Genomic DNA, 13,583 nt, shown 5'->3' with positions numbered 1-13,583 from the left:
GTTTTTTCTTCTAGCACTCTACTACTATATTATACAAAAACTATGAATTAAACAAAATTCTGATATAATACTATTTTATAAAACAACAAAAGGAGTTTGGTGTAGACGGACCTAACTATTGAAAAAAATAAAATTTTTAGTCAAGACATGACAAATAGACTCCAATAGTTTTTGTATGATGATATTCTCTTACCTCGTGGTCCAAAAAAGCTTGTTTAAGGCCCATTAGTATGTCTCCCTTATACACAATTAGAAAACGGCATAACTCGAACATAACAACGATTAATTTGTTTAAGAACCTGAATCAACCGGTTGTATTCGGCTAATTTCACGAAACTCGGTTTATTAGTTGGTCATCTCCCGAATCCATCGGGTTAAACCGATCGATTGGTGTTTGCCGAACCGAACAAAAAAAAAAACGATTGAATTTCCAAATCTTGCCGGTCGGTTCGAAAGTACAATATGAAAATGAAACCGAAAACCGAGAATCACGGGTTCGTACAGAATTAGGGGTAGTTTAGACTTTCCACGTAAATGAATTTCCTTCACAGTAGCTAGGGTTTTTAATATAAAGAGCTCGATCGTCATTTAACAAAGCTCCGGCGCCACACCACTAAACGCGAATCTAACTCTTATCTTTGCGAATTTTCACGGTGAGCTTTTAGATCCTCTCCCTCTCTCTCTCAGTTGTTCGTGTATGTATTGCTGATTTACTATCATCTTTCTGTTTCGATCGGTTATAGGTTTTTGGAAATGGCGACAGTTCCAGGACAGTTGATATGGGAGATCGTCAAGACCAACAACTGTTTCTTGGTTAAACAGTTCGGAAGAGGCAACGCCAAGGTTCAGTTCAGCAAGGAGACCAACAATCTCTGCAACCTCAACTCCTACAAGCACTCCGGTAAAATTAACAATGATTTTTTGCTACTGATAAGTATGATAGATTCTGACGAGGATACAATGTCATGGCTTTCAGGTCTTGCAAACAAGAAGACAGTGACCATCCAGGCAGCTGACAAGGAACAAGGTGTTGTCCTCGCCACCACCAAGACCAAGAAGCAGAACAAGCCTAAGGTCTCTGTCAACAAGTCTATCCTTAAGAAGGAATTCTCACGGATGTCCAAGGCTGTTGCTAACCAGGTTTGTCTATCTCTCTTGTACTTTAGATCGAATTGTCACGCTTGGATTTTTTGGCATCGATCTGAATTAAGATTCTGTTTATGATCGACTATTGTGTCTTGGCTCGTATAGATGTTTAATAAGGCCTGCTTGTATTTGATACTATTAATTTAGTCATAACCGGGTGGATTTGTGTGGAAACTGAATCAGGTGGTAGACAACTACTACAGGCCAGACTTGAAGAAATTTGCTCTTGCTAGACTCAGTGTCATCAGCAAAAGCCTTAGGGTCGCCAAGTCCGGTGCCAAGCAAAGAAACCGTCAAGCTTAATATGCTCCTTTTTTTTTTTTGTTCAGAATATGTTTTTTTTTTTCCGAAGTAAAAGATTTTCTGAAGAGGTTTATTAAGTTGTTTTTGTTGAAGTTGAATTCATAACACTATGCTCCTTTTCATTATCTTAAAAGGAGCTTCCTTATGCTTATGTTTCTTGTGTGCTTGTGATATTCACTTTTTTGTTGAATCTTTATTTATCGAATCAAGAGCTTGGTTAAACAAACCTTAAGTTTCTTGTCAAACGAATTAGGCGAAGAAAAATCGTTATTATAGACTGATGTTGTAATAAACATGTGAACTGAGTCGGTTCAAAAGTAAACTTGGTTCTGGAAATAGTTGTTTGCCAAATGCCATTGAATATTGACAAGGAACACAAGAAAAAGCTTTTATTCAAAAGCTCGGTAATGAAATTAGAAGCGATATGTTACTGGAGTTTTAGCTTTCGACTTGTTTTGAATCCACCAAAACCAACTTGTTTTGAGAAACACATTACCAAAAAGGATGCTAAAAGCCCATCAGGCTCATATCCGGCCCAAATTATAATAAATTAGGGTTTTGTCACCTCCGTCCTTCATTGTTACCTCTCTGTGCCGTCTCCATTTCCTTTCTGAAGAGAAGAGAGATCGAGTAAAATGGAGAAAGGGAAGGGAAGAAAGGAGGAGATCGTTACCAGGGAGTACACTATCAACCTCCACAGGCGCCTTCATAGCTGGTAACTCTTTTCATCTTTTCTTCTCTCTTCATTTTCATCTCCGATTGATTCGAATTAGTAGTGGAGTGTAACTCGAATTGAATTAGTGTTATATTGACATTAAATCATGTTTACTACTTATGCATGATGATCATGAACATCTCCTTGTTTCTCATGATTGATCTTACGGTTATAGAAATGCAAAGTCATCAATGTGATATGATCTTTGTACAAACAGCACATTCAAGAAGAAGGCACCCAATGCAATCAAAGAGATCAGGAAGTTTGCATTGAAAGCTATGGGAACCAAGGACGTTAGAGTTGATGTTAAGCTCAACAAGCAGATTTGGAGCAGAGGAATCCGTGGTCCTCCTAGGAGAGTCAGAGTCCGCGTTGCCCGTAAGAGAAACGATGATGAAGATGCCAAGGAGGAGTTCTACTCTCTCGTCACTGTCGCTGAGATTCCGGCCGAAGGATTGTCTGGTTTGGGCACCAAGGTCCTCGAAGAAGACGAGTGAAAAGAAAAAACTAGTGTTTTTTCCTATTGTTTCAGCTTTTTTTTGTTTGTTTGTTAAATCTTTAGATGAAAGACAGAAAGAGAACAAGACTTTTGTTTGGTTTGATCACTTGCCCATTTTGGTAATTTATTTCTTATGTTTTAAGTGTTCTATAGACAATTTGAATTAGTCATCTTTATTAGTAAGTTCACAATCTCTGTTATTGTGTTGAACTTTTGAGTGTGATATCCGTATTATGCATTTGTGTGAAATTTATTAATCTACTCGTGAGAAATTTGATATGCAAAATATGTATGTATCATTAAAATCTGCATGGACCGGTGCTAATGTCAGTGAATACCAAGCACTGGGACCAGTCCTCCCTCATTGTGTGATGTTTGGAAGTAACCTGTTACCTGTAACATCGGCAAAACTCAACCAAGTAATGAGTTGTCTTGTTAGCATGGAGGTTCGCCTTCTCCATATGTAAGAGCTAACCCATCCACAGGAATATCCGGTGCCAAAAGTTGGCAGGATTGGATTTAAATCACTTCACTTTCCTCTACTAGTTAGAGAAACAAATAGATGAAAAAAGATGTTCGGTTTACTATATTTATCACCTGCATAAAGTCATTCTATTTTCAGAGTATCTAGTATCAGCATAACGTTTTGCAATATTAAGTTCAAAAAGGAAAACAGAAAGAAAGTAGTATAATCTATCTCTTTATACATTATCAGGCCAGAACTCCCTAAAGAAAGCTCGTTCAAATTCCTTTTCCAGCAAGTGTTTCTCATGCTCAATCATCTTCCGCATCTTCTTAGATAGTTTCTTTGTTTTCTTAGCGACTTGTTTAGAATCTGTAGCAATAGAGTGAGGCTTTGCCGCTTTTCTCTTATTTGTATTTTCAGCTCCAAGTCCTCGTTTGTTGTTTTTGAGCACTGTTAGTGGAGGCTCTAATATACCCTGCTGAGAGATTCCAAGACCAGTGCCTTCCTTCCATCCTTGCTTCTTTAGAAGCCTAAACCCCATGTTTGAAGAATCTATTGCAACGTCCCATGATGAACTGCTTGTTTCAGAGGTCTCCACCATCATGTGGAATCTTCCTCCTTTGTATCCAAAAGAACCTCTGATTTAGTTGAATCTCTGATAAAAAAAAAATAGAACCCAAAATTACGTGACACTCAAGGAAACCTAGAATCCCTCGAGACAAGGTGATCACTGATAAAAAAATTGCGCAAAAGTTGCTTTTGATTAAATAGAGACCGACTTTTGGTTTCCTATTAAAATTTGGAAGATACAAAAAAGTTAGAAAAGGAATCAGATTCAAATCAATTCATCAGGTTCTGCTGATGGTATACCGGCCGAACCGGTCAAGAAAAAAAAACTTGAACCAAAAACTAAACTGCTTTTGTTGTGGTTTTCAAGGCCATTTAAAAACCCAATAGGGCCCATATTGGGTCGTAAACAACTCTTAACATATAAGCGACAGTAGCCCTAAAATGTTTAACATAGCGTCGTCGTCTCGTCTTCTTCAGAGAAGCCAGAAGATTTATCTGTGATCGGCCATGGGTGATTCTCTTCGACATGCTGTTTCTTTTTTTTTTTCTTCTCGTAAACAACTGTTGCTGATTTTGTGTCGTAATGAATCGCAGGAAAGGTTCACGGTTCATTGGCTCGTGCCGGGAAGGTGAGAGGTCAGACACCGAAAGTGGCTAAGCAGGACAAGAAGAAGAAGCCTCGTGGCCGTGCCCACAAGAGACTGCAACACAACCGCCGTTTCGTCACCGCCGGTAATTAATCTTACTTTCAGATCGATTAATTTGATATTACTTGGTTATGCAACGTGGAGAGTAGTCTTATTGTCTTGACTTAGCCCATTTTAACATAGTAGGTCTACTCTGATTAGTCATTTCAGTTTCAGTATTTGGCTCAATCTAAATCGCATAATTAATTAATGCAGATGAAAGTTTCTGATGACGAACATTATATCATTCATTCTTTGGCAAATACTGTTCCAATCAATCAACATTTTGTAATGTCTCTGTTTGTGCTCTCTCTTTTACTTTTGTTTGTATTCATCTTAAGATTGTTGGACTTGTACTGATTCAGTTGTTTGGATTCTTAATTTTTTTATTAATCTTTGTGAATTGCTTTGACATCAATCCGTAATGTTAGTGTATCTTTATCAGCATTTAGATTTTTTTTCCCAAATATTAATTTTATTAATGATCAAAACAATCAGATGTCATTGCATCATGTATTACAATGGGGATATAACCATGAAAGTAAAAGGAATCTTGATTTGGTATTGCTTGTTTTGCAAGTATGTCTGCCCAAGCATTTGATTCTCTGTTCATCTGTTCTAATCTGTAATACACTCGATGCTAGTTCATGTTCTTTTTTTTTTTTCTTGGTTAATCTTGAGATTGCAGCAAAAATTGTTTTTCATACAAGTGGATCCTCATTTGTTTTTGTTTGTCTTGTTCAGTTGTTGGCTTTGGCAAGAAGAGAGGACCAAACTCATCTGAGAAGTAGACAGAAGCAATGTTAATGGCTCTTTAGTTACAAAGCTAAAGTTTGTTGTTGATTTCATTTTTTTTCTGTTCGGATTATCAAACACTTTCTTGTGTTAGTGGAAAGCTGGCATTGTTGTATTAGATCTTCTGTTTTCATATATTGGATTTGAGGTGAAACCTTGGTTTGAATAAAGGTGATACAAAATATTTGTCTGAAATGAAGGAGAAACCATAATCACCATTTAAAGGCTCTTGGGAGGGAGAGATGTCTATTTTTTTTTTCCCTTTATTTTCATCTTTTGCCAGTTACCCCCCATGATATCGAAGGGGGATTCTTCACTGGCTCGCTCTCAATAACTTCAACTATGACCTCGTATCCATTGACTTGTATGACATGGGTACTGATCATCGGTGCTGCTGGGACCTCATTATATAAAAGCATGTTTTAGGATGAATTTGATATGTTTGCCAAGCCAAGAAATATTTCAAACCACAGATCCACCCAAGAATAAAAATTATGAAAGAAATAAAAATGCAAGAAAAAATAATATCATCAAATGCCATTACAAGGCGCACAAACCCCAAACCCGGGAACAAGAAGACCAACAACAAAGATATTTGGTTCTAAAGTAACAAATCGAAAAAGGGGCAATGACCATTGTTTTAGTTAAAAAGAAGAGACTTCGAAATTTTTAGAGATCAGACTCGATGAGGTAATCCCCGAGCCTCTCCACAACCAAATTGCATTGACCTCCAGTCATAGGCTCCTCGTAGATACCAATGACCAAGGCTTGAGTCGTCTTCTTGATAGTAACTCCTCCAGGTCCCTGCAAAATGAAGTCTGATCACATTGTCTAATCATAAAATCTTCATAATCAGTAGGAAACATGTGACATGTTGTTTACCTTCTTCCCTCGGATGACAGCTCCAGGTTCACCTTGAATAACCATGTATTTAGCTCCACCGAGAAACAAACCGGTCGGGGCAAGAAACCCAGGCTCCTCGAAGTCCTTTGTGATCCCATTGATTTCTTCAGTCTTCAACTGTAACAAAACATATCAACAAGACATTATTAGATTGAACACTAATCAAACTTAAGATCTTCTACGGATAATCAAGACTTAAGATCTAGAACCCTAGGTTCAACTCGACTGATTCAGAACGCACAGATCCGAGATTCCTCAGATCCGATCAGAGAAGAGAAGAGAAAGAGAGGAAACCTGAGGGAAAGCGGCGCTCTGAGCCCAGACACTGCCGTCTTGACCGAGAATGGCGGCGGCGGTGAGGTGGTTGCCTTCGACATCGCACATAAGGTGGTCGTCAACGTACGATTGCCACGACATCTTCTCCGATGACTTTGTGAAAGACTTCTCTACTTCTCTCTCTCGGTTAGACTTCGTGAGCGCAGACAATGAAATGTTTGTGCTTTAAATTAATAATTTTCGTAATTTATTATTATTTTTGGGCTGTCAAAGCAAATTAATCATCATACATCAAATCTAGGAATATCCCACAATTATTATTTTTTTTCTTTAAAATTGTTAGCTAAGTTTTTTTTAAAAAAAATTATATTTACTATAGAAAGAGTGTAGGAAAGTAGAATGTTTAAATGGGAAATCGGAAAGGAAACTACAACTACGATAAGTCAGTGTAGTCATAAAATGGTATATGTAAACAATCAGCTACCTACACAACGTGCTGAATAATAAGTAGTAAGTCGCAGCGACGCCACCACCGAGCCAGACACCATAAACAGAACAATCGAACATCAAGAGAGTTAGAGTTGAAGAAAGACCTGAAGAACCAAAGAAATGAAAGCAAGTCAAAATCATAGAATGTTAATGCAAAATGGAGAAATTTTATTTAACATAATTTATATATACTTAGAAACACCAGTATGTTTAGTTATATCACTAATATCTTATTTGAAATTATGTATAAAATACTTTATATACTTGCTATATTAATATTGATTATCAAGCTGATGAATGTTGATTAAGTTATATAGAGAATTTGCAAAACAAGCTGTATATTAATTACTGTGCGATGGTCTAGTGGTTTACACTAGAATAAGAGTTGTTTTGTTGGTTTAGATCATCGATTTCTCTCTAGTGTGAAATTATTAGTTCCACATGTGACCACGCGGATATAGATTCATTGCTTACGGCCCATTTGAATACCCGGGAAATGGTTAATCCGTGAGTTGCACATTGCATCCGAAAATTAGGTATGTGTCCTTAATAGATATGTATTTAACCCTTTCTTTAGAAAAAAAAATCTATATATTTATTCAAAAGAGAGGTTGAGGGATGCCAGAATGTAGCCATCATTCTTCTCTCCGAATACAGAGTGGATTATTCATTCTCTTTGCAGATCTCAATCATACATTATTAGTTTCGCACAAAAAAAACATACATTATTGCGCTTGCACCCAACATTGCATTTACATCTGGCCCATCACTTTCAATAATCAATCATCGTGTTAGTAGTCAAATTTGGCAGATTAAAATACAACTACCTGATCCCAATTGTAAAACTATTAAATATAAAATAGTAAAATAAGAAAATCAAATTCTAAAATATAAAACTTATATCAATATATATATATATATATATAAAGTTCATACAAGTGAGATTTTTTAAAAATACACAAAATTAATAATTATAAATAAAATAAAATAACATAAAAATTATCAGTGTATGAAATTTAGAAAATAGTGGCATTTATAGGGAAAATCTTAAAATATGTTTATACATTTGTTATCATTTAATATACTTTGTATTACAAAACCTGTAATTATATTCAAAATTCCCTTAACATATAAATTACTACATATAGGTGGCTATATGTTTAATAAGATTTAAAAAGATAATAGTATTAATAAAATTAGAATGTGCTTAATGTAAATAAATCAAATAAAAAAATAAACAAATTAATGACAAAACCAAGAAAAAGATGAAGGTTTCTTCTTTTGTGTTATTATCTGAAACCCTAGGCTTGTTTTAAATTTTGCTAAAGTAGAAACCAAAAATTAAATTAGGAAGAAATAAAACCATGCACCCAACCAAAAGAAAAAAAAAGTGAAACAATAATTTAAAGGATTTGAATAACAGCAATGGAGCATTCTAGAAGGTTCAGAGATCCTGTTCGATCAAGTAATCACCCAGCCTCTCGACGACCATGTTACATTGTCCTGGAGTCACTGGTTCTTCGTACAAACCAAACACCATGGATTGTCCTGTTTTCTTGATCGTTATTCCTCCAGCTCCCTGCACAAGTTTTTAATAAGAATCTTTGCAAAAAAATAAAGAATCTTTGCAAGTCCCAATCGCTAACAATGGTTTTTAGTTTAAAAACCAATTTCAATTTCTCAACGTCAGATATTTGCAAGAGTTGATTCTCCTAATCTAGGTATGAATTGTTTCAAAATGCATTAATGCGTTTACGTTGCATGTGGATGGAACTTTTTTATACATATAAAATTTGCTTTTTGAAATAGATAACATAGTGTCAGCTTCACAAAATATTTTTAAGGTAAAAACGTCAAACGCAAACAGAAGGTTGTGAGTCCATTTGCGTTAGCCAGTTACATCAACAAATGATGAAATTTACCTCAATATTTAATCTTGTTATCTTATATATATGTGTGAAAAGTACTAAATGTATATGCACAAGCAAAGAAACTCGATTGTTTCAAACACAATTTTTAGATTTTCATTTGCATTTATATGAGAAAATAAAATTACCTTAAAAATAGAACAAATTCCTAATATTGTGTATGCAAAAAACAAGCATTGGACTGTTAAATCTTAAACATTCTACTAATCTTACCTTCTTGCCACGAATGACTGCACCAGGCTCGCCTTGGATGACCATATACTTTAGTCCTGCAAGAAACAAGCCAGTGGGAGCTAGGTGACCCGGCTCATCGAAATCTTTCATGATATCTGTCATCTCTTGAGGCTTGAACTGTTTGAAGAGAATGAATCATCAAATATGATACAATTGAATTAATTCTTGCCCAAAATCAGGAATTTGGTACACATAGCAAGACATGTTGGAATCACAAAGGTAATATGTTCATTTATAAACATATTGGAGATAACTTGAAAACACTTATTTGTTCTATTCCGTTTCATAGGGTGCCAATAAAAAAAAGAAGCAATCACAATTTCAATCATCAGGAAAATAAAATTATGAACGTAAATCTGACATAACTTCGATCTAAAATATAAACATTAAGAACGTTCTAAATATGCAATAAACTGAGGCTAAAACTTTTAACAATATATATATATATATATATATATATATATATATATTAACCCAATAAATATTGATCTAAAAAATTACACACAGCCTATAAATTATAGTTTGAAAAGGCTATGCCAAGGACTGACAAAATGAAAGTTGGAATCTTCAAGCAGGCGGTCATGAACGATCAAGAAGAAGACATATTACCTGAGGAAAATTAGCGCTCTGAGCCCAAACGCTACCGTCATGGCCGATGATGGCGGCAGCGGTGAGGTGGTGACCTTGGCCGTCACCGACATCGCACATTAAGTGCTCATCAACGTAAGTTTGCCACGACATTGTTTCGATCTCTTTCTTCTTCTTTCTAATATTCCCGGTTCGTTTGTTTTTAATCTCTCAACGTATGTATGTGCAATGCAACTCTGACGGGTGACTTTGTCGTCTCTCTCGATATTTAAGGAGCTACCAAAATGTCGTAAGATGAAGTCTGAACCGTTGGATTCTAAAGACACATTCTCAGCCGGTCATAAAATTCAATTAATTATACTCGCGTCTCGCCTTTCTTCTAGCTTAATCACTAACTCCATGCACGCCAAGTGTCCTTGCCAATTTCCTCCTATTTATAACGAACAAGAAGGATTTAAACAAGCAAACAAGATATATTGACAGGCATAGATAGGGATATGTTCATGATATTCGAAGACCACCCGTAAAAAGATTAGGACCATGATTTTGTAATAGCGCCATTGAACAACCTCTTCTAACGTGAAAAGATTGTTCGACCAAAAAAAAGATTGTTATAGTTTGGATCTCTCTGGTTTCTTTCTTTACAGAGTCCATATTTTACTCAATGATATAAATAAAGTATTTTAACTTTTAAGATTGGAGTCTTAAGTTCTTAATATTTTAATAATTAGCTAAATCTCAAAACAAGACCTACCATGTGCTAAAACGACAAAAACAAAGTTGCCAATAGGTTTAAGCAAATATAAACGGTAAAGCTTTTTCTTGGAAGTAATGTTAATTTCTTCCTTCCTTCCTTCTATTAAACGTTTCATTAGCAAGTGGAAAGACTACTGCATTAAGAAAAGGTAGTTGGCCACATGAGGAACATTTAAAATGGCATCTTTTTGAAGACTGTGGAATATTTCATTATAAGCGGGATTTAATTAATTATTTGGATCACTTATTTAGAGTTGTTCTCTTTAAGGGGGATGAGTAACAGAGATAGAAGCAATGGAGAAAAAGGAAACGATGAGAAGGATAGTGTTAGTCCCAGTTCCAGCACAAGGGCATGTAACTCCAATGATGCAACTCGGAAGAGCTCTTAACTTGAAGGGCTTTTCAATTACAGTTGTTCAAGTACAATTTGATCTAGTAAGCTCTTCTTCACAACAGTTCCCTGGTTTTCAATTTGTCACATTACCAAAAAGCTTGCCAAAGTATGAAGTCGAGGGACTAGGACAAATTGAGTTTATGATGATGCTCAACAAAACGAGTGAGGCAAGCTTTAAGGACTGTATAGGTCAGTTGTTGCTGCAACATGGCAATGATATTGACTGTATCATCTACGACGAGTTCATGTACTTTTGTGGGTATGTAGCTCAAGAGTGCAAGCTTCCCAGTGTTATATTCAGCACTCAAAGTGCTACAAATCATGTCTCACGCTGTGTTTTTAGCAAACTCGATTTAGACAAGTTTTTGATCGACATGAAAGGTAACCCAAAACCAGCTTAATAACTCATTCTGTTTTCTTTTTTAAGAATTTAAAAACTCATTTTGAAACCATGGTTTTTCTTCTTAACTTTTGTAGTTAATAACTCATATTGAAAACACATGTTTCACTATAACATGGTTTTTATTCTTTAACTTTGTAGATCAAGAAAAGCAAGAAAAGGTGGTGGAGAATTTGTATCCGTTAAGATACAAAGACCTACTACCTTCAGGGTTTGGGCCAGTGGAGCCAGTTTTGAAGATCCGTGGGGAAGTAGTCAACAAAAGAACAGCTTCGGCTGTTATCTTCAATACGACAAGTTGTCTAGAGAGCTTATCCGTGTCATGGCTGAAACAAGAACTTGGAATTGAAGTGTACGCATTAGGACCTCTTCACGTTACACCTTCACCACCTTCTAGTTTACGGGAAGAGGACAAGGGCTGCATTGAATGGTTAAACAAGCAGAAATCGAGGTCAGTCATATACATAAGCGTGGGAACCGTAGCTCAAATGGAAACTAAGGAAGTTTTGGAGATGGCTTGGGGGCTTTGTAATAGCAACCAACCTTTTCTATGGGTCATTCGACCAGGCTCTATCCTTGGCTCGCGCGGTGTAGAGGCATTGCCAAACGAAGTCAGTAAAATTATCTCAGAGAGAGGATACATTGTTGAACGTGCACCGCAGATAGAAGTTTTAAGACATCCTGCAGTGGGAGGGTTTTGGAGCCACTGTGGATGGAACTCAACACTCGAGAGCATTGTGGAAGGAGTTCCATTGATTTGTAGGCCTTTTCAAAGCGAGCAGAATGTAAACGCAGCATACATAGTAAGTGTTTGGGAAGCAGGTATTCAGCTGGAAGGTGAAGTAGAAAGAGGAAAGGTAGAGAGAGCTGTGAAGAGGTTGATTGTGGATGAAGAAGGTGCAGGGATGAGGGAGAGAGCACTTGTTTTAAAAGAAAAGCTCAAAGCCTCTCTGAGAAGTGGAGGTTCCTCATACAATGCTTTGGATGAGTTCGTCAATTACTTGAAGACAAAGTAGAGATGATGAACTTGATCTATTACTAAAGACCAGTGAGTATATTGAATTATATATTTGGATCAACCTTGATATTGTAAAATTCACGGAGCACAGTTTTATTTTATTTTTGAAATAAAATCCAATCGAAACACGCTTATCATCTATATGTTTTTAGTTTCCACATAAAATTTTGTGAGTTTCTAAAAGTATATGGATGCAATCTATACAAAAAAAAATTGTACATTAAGTGTGACTCTGTTTTTGGCTTTTTAGAAATATTAATTACCCTATAGATATTTGATTATATTGAACAAGGTTGGTGAGTTGACTTGGAGGCTCGCTATGCTTAGTCATGTTTCTTTCCAGGCAAATAAAGTGGATTGCAGCTTGAAATAAGGTCGGTGTGATTGATGGGCCAACTTTTGGCCAGATTGACGTGGATCGGGTTGGTCAGCGTTGATCGAGTTCTAATACCATGTTAAGCTAGATGAATTTTTAACATAAAACTAATTGACAATAAGTTGAGTGACTCATCTATCTTATATATTATTAAGGATATCTTCCAACATCCGACGTGAGAATATAAAAACACTTGAAAAACAAGCCATCCGACGTGAGACATTTTGTGTCTAATATAAAATCACTCGAAAAACAAGCCGTGAGAGATTTACTTCCATTGTTAAAAAAAAGATTACTTCCATTGTTCAAAGTCCTTTTAATCATGTTTTTAAAAGAACAGCTGTTCATCAGAAAAGTAAACAGCTTTTTGTTTTTCAAAGTAAACAGCTATTCCCGGACCAAAATGATTCTTTTGTTTAACAAAGACTGTCTAATTATAAAATTTGATGGTCTTAAACACAGCCTGAAAAACAGAAAAGATGTAACTTGAATATATTTTATCACTTGAACAAGTTTGGTAATTAGCAAGTTGATGAGTTTCAACTTTCAACTAAGCTTTTGTTATTTGATCTTACATTTCTTTATTGATTTGTTTTTATTTCTTGCTTTTTATATGCTTGTGTAAATTGGTAATTTCATTAATCAATCATTTTGTTTTTGCTAATTGAATTCTTAGGATCTTTCCCCTCTTGCTTAGTGTAAAATTCTTTATTGGGTTAGGCAGGATGGGGACCAGTTCTGAACCAGCATCAACAATTCAACATGATCATGTATTTATTGAAGATCAGTTAATTTATTGATGATTAGAGTTCTTATAATAAATTCGATCCAGCAAACTTTTGCTCTTTCGGGTCAAACATCAGAGTCGGGCATAAAAACCAATTGGATACCCTCCAAAAATATGAGTATTATGGATATATTTTTTATATTACAGGTACTATATCGTTTTATCAGACATATTTTGAAATTTCTATATATTATTGACATTTCAGATCTTTTTAATTTTACAGGAGATTTGGATATCTCTAAGGTTTTACAAAA

At 35.6% G+C, this 13,583-nt stretch overlaps 7 protein-coding genes across 7 annotated transcripts; 4 read left to right on the top strand and 3 right to left on the bottom strand.

The window, feature by feature from the left end:
- Positions 1-500: 500 nt before the first annotated feature.
- LOC106368924 (60S ribosomal protein L28-1) lies at positions 501-1,600 on the top strand. Its single transcript, XM_013808999.3, has 4 exons — positions 501-653; positions 744-901; positions 977-1,140; positions 1,330-1,600. The coding sequence occupies exons 2-4, from the start codon at positions 754-756 to the stop codon at positions 1,447-1,449; spliced, it is 432 nt and encodes a 143-aa protein (XP_013664453.1). The 5' UTR covers positions 501-653; positions 744-753; the 3' UTR covers positions 1,450-1,600.
- Positions 1,601-1,969: 369 nt separating this feature from the next.
- LOC106368925 (60S ribosomal protein L31-1) lies at positions 1,970-2,875 on the top strand. Its single transcript, XM_013809000.3, has 2 exons — positions 1,970-2,164; positions 2,382-2,875. Exons 1-2 carry the CDS (start codon positions 2,085-2,087, stop codon positions 2,659-2,661), a joined length of 360 nt encoding a protein of 119 aa, XP_013664454.1. The 5' UTR covers positions 1,970-2,084; the 3' UTR covers positions 2,662-2,875.
- On the bottom strand, positions 2,707-4,082 carry LOC106365476 (PIN2/TERF1-interacting telomerase inhibitor 1-like). The gene has a single exon (XM_013804898.3). The coding sequence runs from the start codon at positions 3,731-3,733 to the stop codon at positions 3,365-3,367; it is 369 nt and encodes a 122-aa protein (XP_013660352.2). The 5' UTR covers positions 3,734-4,082; the 3' UTR covers positions 2,707-3,364.
- Positions 4,083-4,109: 27 nt separating this feature from the next.
- LOC106368927 (40S ribosomal protein S30) lies at positions 4,110-5,375 on the top strand. Its single transcript, XM_013809002.3, has 3 exons — positions 4,110-4,210; positions 4,294-4,431; positions 5,130-5,375. Exons 1-3 carry the CDS (start codon positions 4,207-4,209, stop codon positions 5,174-5,176), a joined length of 189 nt encoding a protein of 62 aa, XP_013664456.1. The 5' UTR covers positions 4,110-4,206; the 3' UTR covers positions 5,177-5,375.
- Positions 5,376-5,690: 315 nt separating this feature from the next.
- LOC106368926 (profilin-1) lies at positions 5,691-6,820 on the bottom strand. The gene is made up of 3 exons (XM_013809001.3): positions 6,378-6,820; positions 6,063-6,200; positions 5,691-5,984 (listed from the first exon to the last, which is right to left on the bottom strand). Exons 1-3 carry the CDS (start codon positions 6,498-6,500, stop codon positions 5,850-5,852), a joined length of 396 nt encoding a protein of 131 aa, XP_013664455.1. The 5' UTR covers positions 6,501-6,820; the 3' UTR covers positions 5,691-5,849.
- A 1,187-nt stretch (positions 6,821-8,007) lies between these two features.
- Positions 8,008-9,850, bottom strand: LOC106363765 (profilin-5). The gene is made up of 3 exons (XM_048765120.1): positions 9,620-9,850; positions 8,990-9,127; positions 8,008-8,427 (listed from the first exon to the last, which is right to left on the bottom strand). Exons 1-3 carry the CDS (start codon positions 9,749-9,751, stop codon positions 8,293-8,295), a joined length of 405 nt encoding a protein of 134 aa, XP_048621077.1. The 5' UTR covers positions 9,752-9,850; the 3' UTR covers positions 8,008-8,292.
- Positions 9,851-10,120: 270 nt separating this feature from the next.
- LOC106365299 (UDP-glycosyltransferase 76E4-like) lies at positions 10,121-13,566 on the top strand. Its single transcript, XM_013804748.3, has 2 exons — positions 10,121-11,129; positions 11,290-13,566. The coding sequence occupies exons 1-2, from the start codon at positions 10,649-10,651 to the stop codon at positions 12,162-12,164; spliced, it is 1,356 nt and encodes a 451-aa protein (XP_013660202.2). The 5' UTR covers positions 10,121-10,648; the 3' UTR covers positions 12,165-13,566.
- The last annotated feature ends 17 nt before the right edge of the window (positions 13,567-13,583 follow it).

The sequence above is a fragment of the Brassica napus genome, chromosome C8, assembly GCF_020379485.1.
Source record: "Brassica napus cultivar Da-Ae chromosome C8, Da-Ae, whole genome shotgun sequence".
Lineage (NCBI taxonomy): Eukaryota > Viridiplantae > Streptophyta > Magnoliopsida > Brassicales > Brassicaceae > Brassica > Brassica napus.
This window is presented reverse-complemented; position numbering and strand designations above follow the sequence as displayed.